Source organism: Trachinotus anak, unplaced genomic scaffold, assembly GCF_046630095.1.
Source record: "Trachinotus anak isolate AG129_WGS33_773 ecotype Australia unplaced genomic scaffold, CSIRO_AGI_Tana_v1 ptg000019l, whole genome shotgun sequence".
Classification (NCBI taxonomy): domain Eukaryota; kingdom Metazoa; phylum Chordata; class Actinopteri; order Carangiformes; family Carangidae; genus Trachinotus; species Trachinotus anak.
Genome location: NW_027273870.1, coordinates 4,442,427 through 4,463,420, shown reverse-complemented (window position 1 = coordinate 4,463,420; position 20,994 = coordinate 4,442,427). Strand labels below are relative to the sequence as shown.

At 41.2% G+C, this 20,994-nt stretch overlaps 2 protein-coding genes across 4 annotated transcripts; one reads left to right on the top strand and one right to left on the bottom strand.

The window, feature by feature from the left end:
* Nucleotides 1-140: 140 nt before the first annotated feature.
* On the bottom strand, nucleotides 141-16,652 carry tecrb (trans-2,3-enoyl-CoA reductase b). Of its 3 annotated transcripts, none has more exons than XM_071504033.1 (12): nucleotides 16,620-16,652; nucleotides 9,686-9,736; nucleotides 3,876-3,927; nucleotides 3,709-3,753; nucleotides 3,487-3,590; nucleotides 3,007-3,122; nucleotides 2,605-2,710; nucleotides 2,415-2,487; nucleotides 2,277-2,320; nucleotides 2,007-2,064; nucleotides 1,343-1,431; nucleotides 299-1,043 (listed from the first exon to the last, which is right to left on the bottom strand). In XM_071504033.1, the coding sequence occupies exons 3-12, from the start codon at nucleotides 3,889-3,891 to the stop codon at nucleotides 870-872; spliced, it is 825 nt and encodes a 274-aa protein (XP_071360134.1). In that variant the 5' UTR covers nucleotides 3,892-3,927; nucleotides 9,686-9,736; nucleotides 16,620-16,652; the 3' UTR covers nucleotides 299-869. The 3 variants fall into 3 exon arrangements, with proteins under 3 accessions (XP_071360132.1, XP_071360134.1, XP_071360133.1); XM_071504032.1 differs by lacking the exon at nucleotides 16,620-16,652 and adding an exon at nucleotides 13,125-13,207; XM_071504031.1 differs by lacking the exon at nucleotides 16,620-16,652 and having other exon boundaries at nucleotides 141-1,043; nucleotides 9,686-9,926.
* On the top strand, nucleotides 15,881-20,189 carry dnajb1b (DnaJ heat shock protein family (Hsp40) member B1b). Its single transcript, XM_071504034.1, has 3 exons — nucleotides 15,881-16,233; nucleotides 17,983-18,581; nucleotides 18,776-20,189. The coding sequence occupies exons 1-3, from the start codon at nucleotides 16,023-16,025 to the stop codon at nucleotides 19,007-19,009; spliced, it is 1,044 nt and encodes a 347-aa protein (XP_071360135.1). The 5' UTR covers nucleotides 15,881-16,022; the 3' UTR covers nucleotides 19,010-20,189.
* Nucleotides 20,190-20,994: the final 805 nt, after the last annotated feature.

The window sequence follows — 20,994 nt, the reverse complement described above, 5'->3', positions numbered from 1 at the left end:
CACCTCTGCCCAGGTGTCTAAAGCCAAGTGATACGTTTTTGGTTAAGAGAGAAATATAAGATAAAAATAAAAATGTTCTCTTTATTGATTCCCTTGTTCAAGTTCTACTTATACATATATAAAAATGATTGTAATCTGTGTAAGTATCCCTGTACTTTTATTTCCTCGTAACTCAGTGGTCAGGAGTGTAATAACTCTTTGTACAAAGCTTTATCCTCCATAAATCTTGGCTTTCGAACTTCTCGAACTGTCTTTGAAACACTTGCAATACTGTTCATGACAGACAAAAGCAACAACATTTTTGGTTTACCCTTTTTTTTTTAATAAATTACTTAATCACACCACAAATATTAAATGCTGCCATGGTCTCAGAGTAATGGATATCAAAACTGAACAGTTAAAGATTTGCTGAATTTCACCAGATGCAGATTCAGCCCCAAAACAACAGTATTAGATGACATGAGAGCGGCTGAACATCTTACAGTACAGTTAACTTCTGTACAGCATGTCTTTCAGTACACACAACTTGAAGGTGTAAACTGCTGCGGGAGCTCAAATGCACATAAGCCAGTTAACCAATCAGAATGGGTTTGTTTGTGTTTAATATAAAAAAAAAAAAAAAAAAATCAGAGCGAGTGTAGTGTTTTATATTTTGACTAAAGACAGGGAAGAGGAAGGGGGGGAGCATTTGGTTTGGGGGGAAAGGAAAAAGGGGGATAGGGTTAGATTCTGTCATTCAATCTGATGAGTTCTGACGTAGATTTTGGAGGAAGGAAAAAGGGAGGTGCACCCCCCCAGTTAGGGTTGAGGGTACTTGACCCGCACAACTGGGGAGCGCTGGATCGGTTAGAGCGCGGCCAAACAATCCTCTACAGGATGAATGGCAGGATGGGTGAGCGGAGGGGTGGGTAGTCGCGGAACTCCTTCAGGTAGCTGCGGTGCTTCCCCTTGGCCCAGACAGTCATCTGGATGAAACCCACCAAGGTGAAGAAAGCCACCGGCAGGCACTGCGTCATGACTGTGAAGCCAAGCCAGGAGCCCAGCTGCAACAGGAGGAGGGACGTTAGACACGGACTGACACCAGCAGAGGGCAGCAGCCGCCGGAAAAACATGAATCTTTCAGTGTTTTGTCAAGGCAAACAAAAAAAAGGCATGATTCAGTACAAATACACACACGAGACAAAATAATCAGGTAGACTCAGTTCCTAAGACTTCCAGCTGTGCAGTTACTCTTATGTATTCTTAAGGTAAACTTGACAATTCCCTTTTCTGTGAATGAATACCGTGGTCTCACTGAGAAAACTAACTACTATCAGCTCCCGTAATGAATAGAGCATGTTACCTCATAGGTGTAGTTGGGGCAGGAGACCAGCAGGAAGATCCAGGTGAAGGGGTTCTTGGTTGGATAGGGAATCTTCCTGGTCTTAGAGCCTGGATGAAGAGAGAAAAAGAAAGGGAATGCCACATAATTTCTTTTTAACCCATCCACTTATAATATATGAATATATATATATATATATATATATATATATATATATATATATATATATATATATATATATATATATATATATATATATATATATATAAATAAAGTAAAACATGCTGACTACTGATGATATTCTAAATTGACATTAATTTTGACCCATATTTAATATTATAGAGAAATATACTAAATATGAAATAAAGTTTTCAGGGATTTTTGAAAAAAATCTCAAATGTAATTTGATAAAAACTGATTTGCATTGAAGTTTATTTTATGGATTATTAGCCATGGCCTTGCAAATCTTTTTTTAGACACTAAAAGCAAGAACTACATTAAAATAACAAATATCCTATTTTATGAGTTTATCCCAGCGACATCTGAAAATAACTGGTCATAGGAATTTATTTAAAGGGTAAGAAGAAGGCATATGAGCTTAACATTCACTCTGACCAGAACTATACCGTTGTGTGTCTGAGTGACAGTCAGATTTATAGGTGTGTGTGTGTGTGTGTGTGTGTACCTGGTGGACGGAGGTTCCGGAGAGCGATGTGAATGGAAAAGTTGCCGATCTGACAGAACTGAAAAGAAAACAACAATAACATACAAGTGATTTCATACCTGAGTGTGTGTTAAAGTCTCTTTTTGTACGCAGCATTGTGAACATAAAAGAGATGAAAACTAATGGGGCTGAAATACTATTTAAATGAAAAGTGTGTTTATTTGTATCAGTCAAATTAAACGATGCATGATTCTTTTCAGAACAAAGTGTTGAGCGCAGACAGAGTCTTACCAAGAATATGATGAGGGCCAGTCTTATCTGTTGCTCCCCGTAGACTGCAACAAGACAACATAACGGTTAGCGTCATGTTAGTGACTTGGTATATGTGAGCGTTGTGTGTATGCCTGTGCGGGTGCCTTGCATACTCACTGGGTGGTGTGTAGAGCGGGTGGTTGATGTAATAGGCCATCCACGCTGCAAAGCCCCAGTAGTACGTACAGTTCTGAAACAGAGATCGTGATTATTAATTATTCACCTTTTTACTCCACACGGCCCACAGCACATCTTTTGGACACATGAGTAGATGGCAGAAGAGACTGTGCAGGAGAATGGATCTCACCTTAAAGATGTTGCGTAACGGCATTGTTCCATGAGAGAAGCGATGGACAAACAGCGTCTCCAGCAGTCTCTTCACGTAGTGGAAAGAGTGACACATGCAGGCGAGACTGGAAAAAGCAGAGACACTTGTATGAGCCTGAGTGCAGTTATTAAAAAGAGGATGCAGGCACATGGCATCCTGCTAATGAGAACAAGGCACTGACAGTTTTATCATCTTGTTCAAGAGCTCTGTTGAGATTTATCGAGGATTTATAGGATAAGTGATATGAAAAATGCATGGCTTAGAGCAATAGTTCAACATTAGGGAAAACGGTCATTGGTTTATGGTTGGTTTTCACCACTGGTGGAAACCGGACTGTATAACTATATCAAATTTTTATGAAGTTGTGTTGGGGACACTCACTGTACGACCCAGTGTTTACTGGTGGTAAAATCATATTTGGGTGCGTAGATGAAGGGAACCCTGAAGTAGAACATCAGATAGATGACCAGAGGACCGGTATACTCTGTCAGAAAGACCTGAAAAAGAGAACGTGGGACAGGGTAAGTCAGAGCCTTGGCTCAGTTAAAACACTGAGCACACACTCATTCATTTCACTCTCTTTATCGTGTCTCTTCTCTACCTTACTCTCCTTCATTTCAGGGCAGAGCTAATACCACAGTTACTTTGAGAGTGAACTTTACTACAGCAAATTGACCTCAGGGTCAGGGGGAAACTTCTGCCCCCTTTTCCCTTTTCTTTTTTTTTTTTCTTTTTTTTTTTTAACCCTGCTGTAAATCTCAATATAGCCCTGCTTGATGCCACTCGCACTCTGATGTATGTGGGCTTGTCAGGAGTGTGTGTGACTGTGACAGTGTGACGTGTTCTCCCGGTGCTACTCACCGTGACCCAGCTGATCTGAGCTCCCAGGTCTCTGAAGTAGAAGGTTGCCGTGGTTCCCACAGGAAGATGCTGCAGAACATCCTCATCCTTCAGAGACTTCCCCTCTGAAAAACACACACGTTCACACTCTTGAGATTTACAATACATCAGGAGTTGATTGTAGAGTGAACCACTACTACATTCACTTTAATTATACTGATAAACACTCTTTAGCTGACTTACTGGGGTCGAGGCGAATGGACTGTCTGGCTGGGTACCATTGAGGATCTGAGAAAGACAGATAAATACATCACAGACATGAAGTCAGTGGTTCTATGTCCTTTGAACGGTTCCTTGATCATAAATCAGATTTATGAGGCTTGAGTTGTCTGTAGGGAAATGGCACTCACGGCTCTTGTGGAACATAGACTTGATCTCCCCAATAGTGGCATTTGGCTCGACCTACAAATAACAACACAATAATAAGTGGAGGGACACACACACACACACACACACACACACATAGACAGACACACACACAAACACAAAGGTACAGATAATAATCCTGTTTTCCATTTATGATGGTGATTAGTGGTAAATTTAGCTCTAGCTGTGCCCACTCACCCCATGGATGTGGGCTGTTTAACAGCTGGTATTAGGGTTTCAGAGAACCTCGACAAATGCGCGCACACACACACACACCCATGCATACATAACAACAGCCAAAGTACACGACCTTCTGCCAGGCTGCCAGCAAAGGCCTAACTACCCCAAATATAAACACAGTGACAACAAAACAGAAACATGAAGAGCACATCAAGGCAAATGTGGATATGGATGTTGAAGGTGGGATAGTGGAGCAGTGAATTCCTCCTGGACCGGAGGTTGAGTCAGGTGGTTTAACGTCATTACCGCATTTCCATTATCTGATCAAATGCCTCCATCAGTTTGAGTTGAGGCAGTTTGCGCACAACATACCTCCCTGACACTCTTCTGTCATGGACTCTAAAAACCATAATCAATAAAAACAGGAGGATTTTTATTTATTCTAAGTACTGTACATCTGGGCCGTGTGATCTGACCCAAAAACTGGCATGTGTGTGAGTTTGGTATGTGGTGACCTCTGTTAATCCATTGACACTAAGGGCTGCACAATTAATTGAAATATAATCGAAATTGCAATATGGCCAAGTGCAATATCCAAATCACAAGGAGTTGCAAAAGAGCTGCAGGAGCAGCATTTTTTTTTTTTGATAAGGTTGAAATGTGTCACAACAGTGTCGTGTTTTGTTAGTGACATAAGTGTTGTGGTCCTTCAAATCATTTTCTCCAGACGGAAGGGAACATGCTTGTTTGGTACAAGCCCTTACAAAAAATAAAAAATCACATATCTCAAAACTCAACAATGACCATTCCATCTGAAATCGTGACTCCTATCGCAATATGCTTTTTTTTTTGCATATCATTCAGTTCTAATTTACACCTGCAAAATGTGCATTAAAAGGTGCGACCTAGATAAGGAAAAACACATGTTAATGCCAGATATAAATGTAAACCACACAGTGTGACCACATTCTACAAAAGAAAAGAATCCACCCAACAAGTGACAAAACTGCAGGAGAAACAGTTGTTTTCATTGCCTTTGTGTTTGTCTTATCGCAGAAAATTCCATAGCAAAGGAAGAAGAAGTCAAGTTTAGATGCTTGTTGACACGTCCCGCCTGAGTAATTTGTATATTGCGATAAAATCACTATTCTAATCACTATTGTGAAAGCAAAGACCTGTGAATCGGATGTCACTGTCGAGATACAAACCAGGTGTAACCGACGTGCTACCGACAGCCTTTTATGTTGATTGTCACATGATTTCTTCAGAATATTATTTGATCATTTGAATATTTGTATTTATAAAATATTCGCATTTATATGATCTTAATTCCAATCATTTTTCCCTCTCTCTATCCTTAACGCCTTTCCGTTCTCGCTGAGGATTCATCTGGATTAAGCAAGCGGCTGCAAAATGAAGCTAACACACAAAAACTGCAGTTCTTTGAATCACCACTTGAGGCAGGCTACAAAAGTAAGTCGATCCTCATAGACTCCCATGTTAAAATGTCCAGCTTTACAGCAGAAATAACCATGTTTACAGCCTGGTAAAAAAACAGTTTTGGTACGAGGGGGGTGAATTTTTATATAACTCAACAGTTTAAATTTCATTAAAGCTGAAAGTTCTGAATAATTGAGGGCGGAGTCAGCCATGTACTGAAATTCTTTTCTTTCTATTCTACTGTTTCACAAATGATGTTTGCATTTACACTGGATGTTCCTAACCTGCGTTAAAGACTGACTGGAAAAACGGTTTCTGGGGCATCAGAGATTTTTAAATGCCTTTAACCAACTTTTCATGCAGCCATTAATATCTATTCATTTCACTCAGCTATATGAACAAACCTAAAAACATGGAAAGAGGTCATCGTCACTATTTTGTCATGGATTGTGTATCTTTCACGGCAATGCACGTTAACTGTACTGAAATGAATGCAAACAAACAGTTGTCAACTCATTACTAAAATAATGCATCAGAAAAACATCAGAAAATCAATCAGAAAAACCCTGCGATACCATCTGCACATTCCCATCATGATAACAGCTCAGACATCAGCATCCGGTTTCTGTCAAGCCTTTGACATTCATGGCGTCAGTAACAGCTTCCTCAGAACACTTTAGCAGTAGGTCTAGATTTCCCTGCTGGAGGAGAGCTCAGATGTTCCTGTAAAACTTATACCTGAAGCATTCATACTGTCCCAGCAAAGGCAGGATACAAGAGGATTAATCTGTTGTTCTGCGTCTTTCTAGAGAAGCTCATAAATCTACATGTTGGTGCATTAAGCTACATAAATGTTAAACTGAAAACAGTCAATGGCAGTTTATGATTAAATGATCAGGAAACACCACTGAACTCTACAGGAATTTGAGCCACAGGGACAAATTTAGCTGTTAAAAGAATTTTTTTTATGTTTTGTCTTTGTTTGCTTTTGGTCGATATGTAATGAAATACACAGCATTGTAACCAAACAGCTGTATGATACTGTTCAGTATGAAGATTTCAGTTCTGATTAATGATCTCAGTGCTATTTGTTAGCAAAAACTGTTTTTTAAGAAGAAGGAAAATTTGATGAAACTTGTGATCCTTTTTCTTGATAATCACTCACTCTTTATGACAGAACAGCAAGAAACTACAAACACGATTCACAGATCTACATTCTGTTATTGCTTTTCAATTGAACTCCCAAAGAGTTCCTGCTGTAGTGGCTTTCCTCGCAGACTGTGTGATCCATTTGCAGCAGGCTGAAGAAATGTAGCACTGTACATGACCTGGCTCCTGTTCACGTCCCCCTGAAGACCACGTGCCATTTTCAGCACAATGACATCATTGAGAAACCACCTCTCTGTGACCCCTGTGGCCCCCCTCTCCTTCTACAGGCTTCATCCAGTCAGCTGGTTCTGTCCAATACACTATACTGGCCCAGCTCTGTTAGCCTACTTTAGGAAACCAGTCCCCTGATGGTACCCTCTGTCTAGATCGAGATCTATATCTGTCATGTCTGTGAACGGCCTCTCCAACAGTGTTAATATTGTAGATGCTATCACCATGGAAACTCCACTAAGCCGACAACAGGGTATAATCCAGTAAGGATAGCACCTTAACCGTTGGGGTCTTGAGGAGCAGCTTTGGTAACACCACTGTAAACTTGGGTAATGCAACTCTACACACCAACAGCCGTCACCCCAACTCCACACTAAACCCTCCTAATGCATCTGCACTGACTTACAGGCGGAGCGCTAACTGATAAAAGCCGTCTAAGACTAAAATAACAAAGTGAAGGCCAAGTACTATTTGCCCAAGATATACCTGATAAAACAATAGGCTTAAACATCCTATCAAAATAAATGTGGCAAATACAGCAGTGATACCCTTTAGTCCTGAATGGAAACACAATTTAAGTCTGTCAGTCACTATCACACTGGCCAAATGACTGCAGTGCACAAACTGCTTGCTTGCTTCCCTCCTAGATACCACAGGTGAAATGAATGCTCTACAACAGAGGAAGAAGAGGAAGAGGACGATGGAGAAAACCGGAAGTGAAAACTGAGCACGGCTTCCACTGATGTTAAACATCCTGCAAACCATCGAGAAAATCTGTTGATATTAACATTAAGATATCTACTTTTGACTCTGCTTCCACTGTGATGTATTGGGAAAAAAAAAACAGTATACCGAGGGGGAAAAGGAAAAGTAAATGTTCCATTCCTATGACCACTAAGTCTAATATAAAATAATGCAAATAACATCAAACACCAAAACCATTCATTCAATTTGCCATTATCATAAACGATATGTTTCTGTTTATTGATCAGCAGGATTATGTAAATGATTATGTAAAAGTATTGAACTGATTTGCACTGAACTTGGGGAAGACTGGGAACAGGGTAGGGAGGAACCCCTTCAAGTTTGGGGCAGATCCAGATCACTTACTATGAATAGTATAATATACAATAGAATATAACCTTTTTTCCCTTGAGTCTGGTGTATATTGTTTGACAATAGCCTCGATGGAGGTCTGTGCTCTTTGAGTGCTCTCAAAGGTTTTATCATGTTTTCATTTGCCATCATTTATTCCATGTGCTCCGTTTTCTACTTATAGAGTGCGTGTTTTTACTTGTGTGCCATGTTAGGGTTAGGGTTATGTTAGGTTAGGATGGCCATGTAAAAGACAAACATCCCTAACCTTGTGACGGACAAACTTTTGATGATTTGATGACAGTTTTTTCATAATGTTCACTACAAACATTTTGGTAGAGAATGACTTTTGTCTCTTAATGTGTCTAACCCTGCGTTTCCCTTTTTCATATGAATGTAGATCCTCTCTCCCAAGTGCATTTTAACCTGTAAACACTGATGATTCGCTCTTTTTCCATTCATCTCTGCTCTCCAGCTGTGAGCACAACAATCTCTAATCCATCACAACTGATAATGCAAACTATACGAAGAGATTTTTGTCTCTGTTTTCACAAAATATAAAAGGAACAATATCAGACTAACAAGGTCAACACACAGATGGTCCTCGTCCTCTCATAGTAACATATTACAGCATATAAAATTCCTCCCGGACACTTCAAGCTGCATTTCATTAACAGAAACGTTTCCAGTTTCTAGGTTTGCGGTTGGTGTCTGGTTAACACTGTACAGAAGGAGATATCCTTCATATACCTGCAGTATCCTGCACCACGCCTAGTTCCAACACCTGTAACAGAGCAGCTAGCAGGACTGGACGCCACCTGCAGCTGAAGGCCACAGCAAAAAACTGTAGGGAAAAGACTGTAACATCTGAAAAGTGATGAGATAATATACTTTCCCATAATTACTTCAGACAGAGAGATACAGTTTCTGCTCATATTGTAACTTCTGCAGTAGAACAAAAACAGGTGTACCACCTTCAATTGCACAAAAACATGTCACGCTGCTTGGACACAGTGAAAATTATGAACATCTCAAACGATATATTATTGTTGATATAGTATCGCAAACTGTGTGTCGTGAATGTTATGTAGAAAAACATCTGACACAGACTTCTTCTCTGCTGCTCATACACACACCTGCAGTTTTGAGGCCATAACCTGAGGTGACGTGGTAGTGTCTTGTTTTGTAAGGCGAGCTGTACCTACGCTTATGTCTACTCATACAATGACTATGGAGCTGAATTTCCAACACAGTCACAATGAAATGTTACAACTTTCACAACTGCAGCTTTTGTTGCAGGGCTGTCGCACTGGTGTGGAAAAGTTGCACAGGTGTCTTCCTCCTACCTTACCCAGATAACTGAGCCCAGCAGTGTTGTGTCATATGTGTGAAAGGGCTCTCATTAGCACTGAAGGTTACAGTCACAGGGCCACACACCCACTGACTGACAGCGAGGGCTACAGCCACAGCGGCTCTGCTATGTTCTAGAAAATGCCTGACGCACATACACACAGACGTTTTACAGTAATACAGAACCACCCGTTGCATTTAGTACAACACGCAGCCACTGGGACAATTAAATGTGCACGTACAGTTATTAAAAAGACTGCTGGCAGAGATGGGGTTAGTGCAGTACGACTTAACGTGCATCAACTTACAATTTGTTACCAATAAATGAAGAAAAGAAATAAGTTCTCACCTTGTCCAGGAAGCAGAGCTTGTCCTTGGTCTTGGCATCCAGTATCTCCACCTCAAAGAAAACAACAGCCTTTTTAGCTTTTTTGGCAGGTTTGCGTTTGACCGGGGCTTGAATTGGCAGCGGGGCAGCCACTGCCGCCCCATTAGCCGGCTTTTTACCGCTGGTGGCCTCTAGTGCTAGGGCATCCATGTCCACAGTCCTCCTCCCTCACTCTGTGTATTCCCGTCTTCCCCTCGCTCTTCCCTTTGGTTCTCTTGTCACTCTCCACCTCTTGACTGTCTCAGATCCAAGCCAAGAGGAGAGGGAGGAGAGGGGCAGAACTCAGCTGTGGAAATAAATCTGTCCCCCCCCTCCTGCTCCTCTGCCCCTCCCTCCTCTTCCTCCTCTCTGTCATTCTCTCACTCTCCCTCCCTCTTTGCCCCCCTCTCATTCCTTCACTTCTGGCACGCTGCTTTATTTAACTGCCAGCCGACCCCTGGAGCGCAGACATATGCCACATGTGTGTGCACAGTTGGATACACAGGAATGCCCAGTGTCCCCCTGGCAAACGCTCCTCGATAGATCATCTGCGCGTACCTCGTGAGGGAAACTTCTAGAGCCGAGGGCGGCAGCTTCATTTCCTACCAGCAGCGACATGGTTTTGAAATATAACCCCTCCCTAAAAAAAGACACCTGATGACCTCTGACACCTCCCGACCCCGGCTAAGTGGGAAGATGGAGGAGAGGTATGATGACAAACAGCAGCCATCCTTTCCTAGTTTGACCCCCTCTCTTCCTCTCCCTGCTAAATAAAAACGTCTCCGACCAGCTCTGCACCACCCACCCCTCTCCCTAGAGACCTCCCATCCATCTACACCTATGTAGTGATGTCACGGGCTCGCTGTTGATCACACTTGTCATTCAATCGGTCACTGTGTGTGTGTAAACCGTCTCAGGTCCCCTCTATCTGCAGCTCCTATGTCCATCACTAACCATTTCAGCTGCTGTGAGACACCTGCCAGACCCAGCTCAGGGTCTCACACACCCATGACTTTTACAACGTGTTGTCCCCTGAAACCAAACACATGGGGAGTCGCCCCTTCCTGCCACCGGAGGATGATAATGCTCCAGAGTCTGAGGACTTAAGTCGGGGCATTCCCCTTGGTGAAGCCAGCCCCCACCCCCACTGGGCTCTCTAATGTTCGGCAGTCGGGATACAGTTGAATGAAAGACATATATTCACAAGTGGCAACTGTTTTCTATTTATGGACTTGAATGGGAGAATATGCAGATTTACTGATTTGGTCCAACAGGTGTAAAACCCTGAAGTAAAAGTAAAACAGGGCTTTCTAGTGATTCAGCTTTGTGCCCTGAAACATGCCAATTTTGCCAGAATGTTCCCTCATGTTGTTCTTTCAGATGGGATGCATTTTGTCTACTTGCCTTTTTAAAACTTTAAGCATTGCTTTTTAAAATAAAATAAAAAATTGAGCTGCTCTATTACTGTATAAATGAAACATTCATGCACGCTTAAAACAAGCAACAGGCAACATGACACCGCAGTCGAGACTTCAGCGAAATAAACCCACTCGGTGCCAGGCATACCCACTGCCACTGTGCCTCCCCCTTCTCATCTATATAAAGCCTCTGTCTGGCAGTGACAGTCTGTAACGGTAATGGACACTGGGGTGAGAACGAAGCGGTGAAAAATCCGTTTTTATTGCGACGGTGGACTTTGTCTTTTTCCCCTACTTTGAACTGTACCTCCTGTCCAAAGGTAAGAGAGCAAAGACTGTGTGTTTATAGAGATTAACAGACAATCTGGAAATGTTTTTTTTTTAGTTTGTGCACACTGCCAGAGAGTGATGGGCAGCCAGTGTGACAGGAAGGCAGATCACTGTGGAAGTGATGCAGCTCTCTGGTGCTATCTGCTGTATGTGCAATGAAACTATGAATAAACTGGTCTAATAAACAAAGTTAATAACCAGTTTAATTTTTGTTCCAGTATATTGTATCTTTAAAAAAATGAAATTATCAAGTACTTTTAATTTGATCTTTTATTTCTGTTTAACTATAGCTTGATCACTTGTGCTCTCTAATGGGTTCAGTGTAGTAAAAGTAAAGAATAAAAGCCATTATGATTGAATTCATTAATTTTTGTGGCAATGTCCATGTATTGGATGGTCAATCCGTTTCTCTGGTCACATATGCAAAAAACCTATGCCCCATGTGACCTGGTTCTCCAAGCTGTACTGCAAATGCAAAAACTTCTACCACAGTCACATGCTGTACTTTAATAACTGCTACCAGAACTTGTGACTTAATAGTATTTTGTAACAGTCACATACACGGATGACTTTCATTGCAACACTGGGTCCAGTAGTTACATCATGGGGCTAATAATCACACAGCAGCATCTAAAAGCTTCGCCATGAATAATGGAGTTTAGGAGGTGGTAACTGAGGATGGCTGTGCAGAGGTGAGTAAAGCAGGGTCGCAGGAGTGGCCTAAGATTGACACCAGCACAGACACTGAATGATAAATGGTATAAAGAGTGTGAATAACAATAAAGATTTAATCAAACCAATTTATTGATTTCTTCCTGTGTAAAGGACTAAAGTTCAAATTTAAGGGCATGTTTATGACTTCAATTACATTTTTATCAACTATGAGAAATTTGATCGGTTTACGTCATCTTTTAAATTTCATTTTGTCCCCTCATAGGTTGCAAAAGCCACAGAAAGACAGGGAACCGGAGCAGCCACTGGCTGGGTCAGTTTCTGTCAGACTGCTTCAGATCCTGTCTGATGGGTTTTAGCTGCTCAAGAAACCACTTGCTCACAATTAGAGAAGCTTTTGGTGCTAGGAGTAGTGCAATTGGTAAGTGGCACTGGAATCATAAGAGTTTACCAATATGTAGTCACAAGACTGTCCCTTTTTGCTCCTCAGTGACTGATTTTAAAATCACGTCCAAGCCATCAGGGTTGATTGCACAGGGCCGAGTTTGCGCACTTGACTGTTCACCTGCATTATTGGGTAATAACAAGATAAGAAGCGCCATGAGTCATTCCAGCCAGAGATGGCGATGATGCCGAGCTCTGTCCCACACTTCAGCTCACTCTCGGCCTATACGGGGACCTTCACAAATACACGACGCTAGTGTAATTCCTCGCACACATGGCTGCAGCTTGACTTTCGTGATTACAGCGGACAGTGCAGTACATCTCCCTGCCCCGCACGAAAGGCCACAGTCCCCGGATCACAGCAGCCAGCCCGTGACAGGCGGTGTAGCTGCAACATGCGATCCTCTCTGCCCATGTTTCAGGCTCTACATCTCACTTTTATGTTGGAGTTTACAGTTGGAAAAATCCCAGCAAAATTCCTAGTTAGTCTGACTGATTATATTCTGGCTCCATAAAGCCCCCCATTCAAGGTTTAGAGTTTCATGGACACGACTCACCTCGTAGTGCTTCATCTTGGCAGTTTGCAGCCCCTTCCTTAATATCCTGATGAGTGACAGAACAGCGTCCAATCAGAGGAGTGATATACCACTGCTGACACACAGGAGGCGGGCACTACGGTCGCGCCGCTGCCAATTAAAACCGGTGAAAATCAGACGAACACGCCCCCCCTCGTCGCCGTAGCCAATGAGATTTGAAGAAACGGATAGGGCGTGGCTAATAGGATTTTTTTGTGCTTACTGATCCGATCATAGACTGTGTTTAAAAATCAGACAAACGCACATTTATTTCTCTCTTAAACTGTGTAGAAATTTATGTCCTGTACCGCCACTTCCCTCCCAGCTTCATTTCTAGAATAAATGTCATTATTTTTCTTTTTTTTTCTTTCTCTCTTTTATGCTACTACATTTTAAAATTGTCACATTTCCACAATTGCGCTTAACGTTATTTCATGTTTAAATGTTTTTTTGTTTTTCTTGTGTAGATTCTCTCTTGTGTCAGCTGTGGTCTCCTTGTGTTTAAGTCATTCAACATAAATAAAGTTTGCCATTTGCTCACTTAGACTGTATATAGAATATTTATACGGTCTATGTTTGCCCAGTATGTTGTCAGCTTATTATCTCAAATCAAAGGCAATACTGATTGTAAGGAAAATTGTCAGGCTTCCTATTGCTTGTATTACTCCACACCAAACACCAAAATAATTGTACAGTAACAAACCAGCACACGGGAAAGACAAAATTAGGACACCCCAGGCCAAATATATGAGACGATTCCTATATTTTCAGTAGCCATTTTACATAATAAGCCTGGCCACGGGTCAAAATATTTAAAATTTAGACCACACCACAAATTATAAACCTAAGTAAGTTTATTACTTAGTTTACCAAGAACAAAATAAACTCACCACTTACTTTTAAAACACTTTGAGAATGACTGTAATCCATAATGATTGTTGATACTTTTAAAACTTTAAGATTTAATCATGTTTAATAATTCTCTCCCAAAAGTTGTAGGATATTGAGAATGTGTTTAGTTGTCATCACACGGTCAGTTTTAAATGTGTTGCAACCATACTCACCCCTGTCAGCCATAGTTTAGCTATCTGTAGCAGCATGGTGCTTTGACATTAGCGTAGATGAAATGCCTCACACTCAGAAGAGACTGCTCTCTAATCTAATACGAGTTATATAATCCTGACTTCAACAGTGTCAGTACTAATCAAAATATACACTTGGTCCAAAAAATTACTTTGTAACCTGAAAATGTGTGTTTTGGTTGTAAAATGTGTATACCATTTCACACAGCTATGTAATTTCACATGCAAGGTCAGGAGGGAAGTGGTCGAACATTAAATTGGTCCCATGATTCTAAGGTCATCTCTTATTGGTGAAAGTGATACTGTTGCAACCACCCCTGGTTTTAATTGATATCCTAAAGACAAACAAAGGTTAAGGGTCACAGGCCTAACTGGGAATGCTGAGCTATAAAAAAATAGTGCTGTTCTTAGCACCACCTTAAGAAAAAAAAAAAAAGAAGAAGAAATCATACTTTGACTTGGGTGGGTCTGTAGACGGTAAAACTGTAACAGTGTAAGTTCACTGAAGCACTGTACTCAGTTCCCTTTTTCCCCTAAGGAAAAGTCAACTCCCACAATTGTATAATTCGCACCCTGTTTTACCTGTCGCAACACATCCCCAGCAGACTTTTGCTTGAAAGACAAGCAGCATAGATCTTGCAGCCTACAGTACAGCTACAGTGCTGCTTTCAGGGACCACATACACTCTTGCTGTATTTTAACACTCAAACAGCGCAGAGCACTTTGAGTGTTGATTTACCTCTTAAGTTTTAATTTGGTGATGTTTGTTGATGTCTTGTTAGCCTACATAAATTATTTCAGGCCAATGCTTTTAAAAAAATGATCAGACTGTGATGTGTTAGCAGACTACATGTTCCATATGTTGTTACTTGCCTGCCCATCATTTCTACCTCTACATCTACCATAAAGACTTTTTTTAAAAATGACTGAAAAAGACTAAAAAACAAAACAAAAAACATTTAAACTTTACTCAAATTATTTTCAAATACTATGTTTTACTTCGGTGAGAGTATATTTGGGGTTGCTGTTGAATGACCTTGCCCTCCTGAAAGAGCCACAGTGTTCTGCCCTATATGTCCCTGTTGAGCGCCGCGCTAGTAGCAGTATGCAGGGGATTTAGTAGTCTCAAATCTGGGCCACAGCCAAGCATAACAGAGGCTGCTGCCAGCAGTCAATCCACAGTCCCACTTCTGTGAGGAAGGGTTAGGTGAGTTTTGTTCCTTTGTTTTTTTTTTTCATTTATTCTGCAAAAAGCTTACACAATAAGTTTTTATAGGTTTTTGTCTCTTGTGGTTTACTCGCTGTTTGATGCATTCGCTGCGACTGCTTGTGTTGTGATCTAATACGGTCTGGTATGTCGGTTAGGTCCATGGGGACGGTACATTTTATTTGTTTGCATTAAGATCGGAACAGAAATAATGTACACTATAAGCAGCAATAGAATTTAAAATATGTCATGTTTGCTTACAGAGAAAACCTATAGGTTGTTCTTGTGGTTTTTGCTTTTTTTTTTTTTTTTAAGACGATAAGACGTCGTATGTTAGTGTGCGCAATTGTTTCCGACAGCGCGTGAACGCCTCACGCGGTGCCGCGCCTGTGGGCGTGTCGCTGCTGAACCGTCACAGTGGAGACAGTTCAGGCTCTTTATAGAAAACTCTGGAAGTTTCTACAGCGTTTAAAAGAAAACACTTGAGGCGGAGCGGTGTGAGGCGAGGCAGAGGACGGACTGACGACCGGTGCCGCCGTTTAACTTCACTGACAGCTGTCCCCGAACAACTTTAACACCGGGGTCGTTACAATGGGTAAAGACTACTACGACATTTTGGGAATTAAGAAAGGAGCATCGGAGGACGATATAAAGAAAGCTTATCGTAAGCAGGCTCTGCGCTTTCATCCCGACAAAAACAAGTCCCCGGGAGCCGAGGAGAAATTCAAAGAAATCGCCGAAGCTTACGACGTTTTGAGCGACCCAAAGAAAAAGGACATCTACGATCGTTTTGGCGAAGAGGGTAAGATTTGTAACGCACCCAACTGTCCAAGTACTTAAACCGAAACTAGCCGACGATAGAGTAAGTTTAGCATCAGGGTAATACATGGCCACCCCAGTGTTCACCACACGAGAGAATAAGACGACAGTAATGTTGTCATGTGTGTAATGGCGCCCCCAGCTCCCCGCTGCTGTCCTTCAGCCCGGGCAGGTAGTGGAGCCAGGAAAGGCGAGGCTTCTCAAACAGGAAAACTCACATTTAGTGTTTCAGCAAGAAGTCAGTCAGCGAGACTCCGAAACAGTCTCTGTATAAACCTGAGTTCAGGAGAGGAGCCGGGAGGAGCGGGGATCGACGGGGCTGTGTGGTAGACACGCACTGAAATACTTTGTTGTCCTTACTATTCTTACCTATTTAGGAAATATCACGGTGGGTTCAGGAGCTGGACCCTCCCATTTGAATGGACATGTAGATGAACGTCAGAAACCTCAGTTTGTTAAACTTTCAGACATGCTTCCGGTATTGTACCTGGGATTCTCCTTCAGATTAACCTCTGAGTGGGGATGGGAGGTGTCATCACTATGGCACCGGATGTGTTACCATGACAACAGCAGCATTAGTCTCAACATTGCATGGTTCTCATGTTTTGAAAATTATCTTAATTCACAGCAAAACAGCATTAAACAGTAAAAACCAATTGTAATAATTTTCATGGTAACACTATTAAACATTTGGTGCAAGTTATGTATATCCATTGAAATCACAGCCGATCACAAGGACGTGTCTCTTTACACATTAATTTCTCAGATAAGAACATTTCCATACAAGCAGGCTGATGAGCAGTACTTTGGCAGACAGCTTAACAATTTCCACAGCAGCTGCTGCCGCTGCAGAGTATTGTAGGATTGTGTCACATTTGGTATGGTGGTGTCTGCACACAGTAGAGTTGGGAGTTTTCACGACCTGTTAATCAGACTATTAAAAGAAGGATTCACTGACAAAACTGTGCACTGACAAAAACAAGTTACAGATTGTTAAAACAATTTGAGATAGATGAATAAGCAAGCAGCAACCTGAAATGAGTTCCTCTCTTTGTCACAGTCATTATTTTGTTCTGCCTGAATGGGAGATTTTAAAATCAGTTTGTGCACGTCTACTATTATTTTTGGGCAGCAATCAGCATACATGTACACAAATAACTACTGCACACACCCAGTTTTTGTCTGGAATGATTTGTGGTTGACCCCAGGCTAATAGGGAATAGTAACAGTATAATAGTATCATGGAGGGATTTTGATGGTGTTGTCATTAGCTGTAACATGATCAACGTTTTACTGTTGCCTTTATTTCCTGGTCACTTTTTTTTTTTTTTTTTTTCAATATCAAATCGTAAAAATAACCCAGACCGTGATGTATACCTGACGAGATTAATTTGAAAAAATGACTCTTGTGATGACCTAAATGTGGTTAAGAAAACTTACATGAAAGATGCCATAATGAGTGTTAAATTGCTAATTATAACAGCATTTGTGTGCATATATTTGCATTGTGCATCAGCAGTAAATTCCAACATAACACTGTATGTGAAAAACTGTTAGGTCCAGCAACAAATGTTTAAATGTTAAATCTAATATTATATGTAATGCATAATGAATTGTGGAAAAGTAAATTTGCATAAAAATTTGAATAAAACAACACACTAAAGGTACACGCCACACAAAGATTCACTACGTTTTAGTGATAAACATGAACTGATTGTTTTCTCTCACGCAGGTCTGAAAGGCGGAGGCACCTCAGGTGGTGGTGGTGGTGGTCCTGGCACCTTCAGCTACACCTTCCAGGGCGACCCTCATGCCATCTTTGCAGAGTTCTTTGGTGGACGTAACCCCTTCGAACAGTTCTTTGGTGCCCGCAATGGGGGCATGCATGAGGACATGGACACTGATGACCCTTTTGCCAGCTTTGGTATGGGAGGCGGTGGAATGGGTGGGTTCCCTCGCTCCTTCAGCACTGGCATGGGAGGAATGGGCGGTCACAGTAGCGTTGTAAAGAAGCAGCAGGACCCCCCTGTGGTTCACGATCTGCGTGTGACCTTGGAGGAAGTTCTGACAGGTTGCACAAAGAAAATGAAGATCTCTCGCAAAAGACTGAACCCCGATGGGCGAACAGTAAGGACAGAAGATAAAATCCTGGAGGTGCAGATAAAGAAGGGGTGGAAGGAGGGCACCAAAATCACATTTCCTAAAGAGGGAGATGAGACTCCTAGAAACATTCCAGCTGATGTGGTCTTTGTATTGAAGGATAAGCCGCATCCTGTGTTTAAACGTGAGGGCTCTGACATCATTTACACAGCCAAGGTCTCACTCAGAGATGTAAGTAAGATTACATTTAACTTATTCTTCATTAAAACACCCAGTTTTGCTTTCAGACAGAACCTAAGAATTGTGGTTTTCACCTGAAAGTTATGAGTAGAATGAAGTCCTTATTGTCTTAAGTCCTATTCATGATCTTAACCTATGTTTTTTTTTTTTTTTTCTCCCTTTTATTTTCCCTTTCATCCCATCAGGCCTTGTGTGGCTGCACAGTCAATGCACCCACACTGGACGGTAGAGCGGTAACTGTAACAGCAACAGATATTGTGCATCCAGGGATGAAGCGGCGGGTCAGTGGTGAGGGGCTACCTTATCCCAAACGGCCTGATCGTCGCGGTGACCTGATAGTGGACTACGAGGTCAAGTTCCCAGATAGGCTCAGTCAGAGCGCCCGGGACACCATCGCTCAGGTCCTTCCACGATCATGAGCAAGACAAAATGACCTTCAGGACCTTATCATACTGCCAACTATTTTTTATTGTCAATGATTGACAATGACTCACAAGGCAGATCCTCCTGTGTGTACACCGTCAACCACAGTGAAAATGCTCACCATGAATGAGTGCAGCGTTTCACAGGGATAGAATGTAAATATGACCAATATTGTTTGGCGTTTGGTTTACTTAAAAGATTATATTTTGATGAAAATAAATGTATAATAATATATAACATGCATTATTCTGTGGGAACTCTTGTTGGTAATAAAGGTTCTCTTTGAGAAAAAAAGTTTTTCTTTTTTGTATGAAATTGCATCATGAACACTTCCGCTGAATTGTTTACATACTTAAGATGGGACTTAAAAAGTACAAACTGATGGAGGAAAAGATTCCTACACTGAGAAACCTTTTCTTACAGGATATGGAGAAAGATTTTATGCTTGTTTGAAAGCTCATGCAGTCAGGAATGACATTCAAATCAATCGTTTGGGGTAACTGATATTATAAAAAAAAAAGGCCTTAATTATTATTGGACAGAATTTTCAACCAATGTTACTGAGAGAAAGACTGGTGCAGTAAACATTAACAGGAGTGGTCTGACAGTGTGACTGTCCCAAATTGAAACTAAGGGCTTTTGAAGGTGACCTTGTTTCAGTCTAATATGAAGTATTTCATCTGTATTCAGAAGCACATAATGCTTTGGCAAAATTTCAATATGGAGTATTGATTTATGCCGTGGAATAGCATGAAATGCGAATTTATTCTGTTTCTTCACACTAATTTTCTCCATGACTTCATCAGCTCCACATGATAATATTCTCTTAGATTCAATTCAGTCAGTATCTTTACATGCACAGTAGTTCCCTGTTGGTAGGTATGATGGTGGTTTTAATCATGTTCATTAATAGTATTTACATCTTTGTATATTTTCTAACATTTTCCAGGTTTCTGTTCTGTGCAGTGTTTTTGATGCCTGCACGTCACAGACTGTAATTTCTGTACTGAGCTGCACTGTGCTTTCACAATCTTTGCCTCGTTCAGTCCTAATGATTTAACTGAGGAAACGTTCTTTCATCTGTTCAGTCTCACCTGTGGGACTCTAAGTCTCCTGTTTGATGGCAAAAGCTGTATCTTTATTCTTCCAATAAAATATGAGAGGGATGCAATGTAATATTACCTGCCAGAGACGTTTTTTTTTTTTAGTATAAGCAGTTTGGGAACTTGGCTGAAGCGTTTGACCCATAATCTTTGTGCAGGTAATGTAGCCGTGTGGTCAGTCTAGCTTTAAGCTGAATAGACCAAACTGTACCAAAGCTAACTGTACCATACCATATCATAGCACAGATTTCATACTGCATAACACTCTGTATTCTGGATTGGAAAAATCACAACAGAAAATGTGTTTGCTCCAAATTACCTCAGTGTCCTAAGAAAGTAAATATGTCTAAACATTTGAATATGCAAACAACACAGATGTGTGCTCAACATAGTTGTAGACATAGAGTCAAGGGTAAGACATACTATATAGATAAAAGCAGTGAAAGAAGAGAAATACACGAGATAGATATAATAAGAAAACGTAAAAATACATTGTTATGGAAGCGTAATGCATTCACTTGAAAAAAATCTGCTGTTTTTCTGAATTAATCGTCCGTGACGAGGATTGTTTGACCTTTGGTCACCAAAGTCTAATCAGCTTGTCCAAGTGAACATTTGTGCCAAATTTGAAGAGATTCCCTTGAGAAGTTCTCACGATATTGAGTTCACAAGGCCAAAATAAAGTAGGGAAATAAGCTATCCAAACCCTTTTTTTTTTCTTGGCTGTAAGAATGCTTATTTCTGCTTTAACGTTGGGAATTTTAACAAAGGGGTCTACGGGGATTGACTCACTTCTGGAGTCAGCCTCAAGTGGCCATTCAAAGAGCTGCAGTTCACTTGTGTTGGCTTGGTTTCCTTTTTCAGCCCAGGAGGTTGCC

Excerpts from the sequence above, each read along its gene's own strand:
- tecrb (XM_071504031.1), bottom strand. The coding sequence starts at position 9,874 with ATGGATGCCCTAGCACTAGAGGCCACCAGCGGTAAAAAGCCGGCTAAT. Across the intron at positions 3,123-3,486 it reads CTCAGATCAGCTGGGTCACG|GTCTTTCTGACAGAGTATAC; the intron begins GTGAGTAGCACC and ends TCTCTTTTTCAG. Across the intron at positions 2,711-3,006 it reads AGTAAACACTGGGTCGTACA|TCTCGCCTGCATGTGTCACT; the intron begins GTGAGTGTCCCC and ends TGCTTTTTCCAG.
- dnajb1b (XM_071504034.1), top strand. The coding sequence starts at position 16,023 with ATGGGTAAAGACTACTACGACATTTTGGGAATTAAGAAAGGAGCATCG. Across the intron at positions 16,234-17,982 it reads CGATCGTTTTGGCGAAGAGG|GTCTGAAAGGCGGAGGCACC; the intron begins GTAAGATTTGTA and ends TCTCTCACGCAG. Across the intron at positions 18,582-18,775 it reads CCAAGGTCTCACTCAGAGAT|GCCTTGTGTGGCTGCACAGT; the intron begins GTAAGTAAGATT and ends TCATCCCATCAG.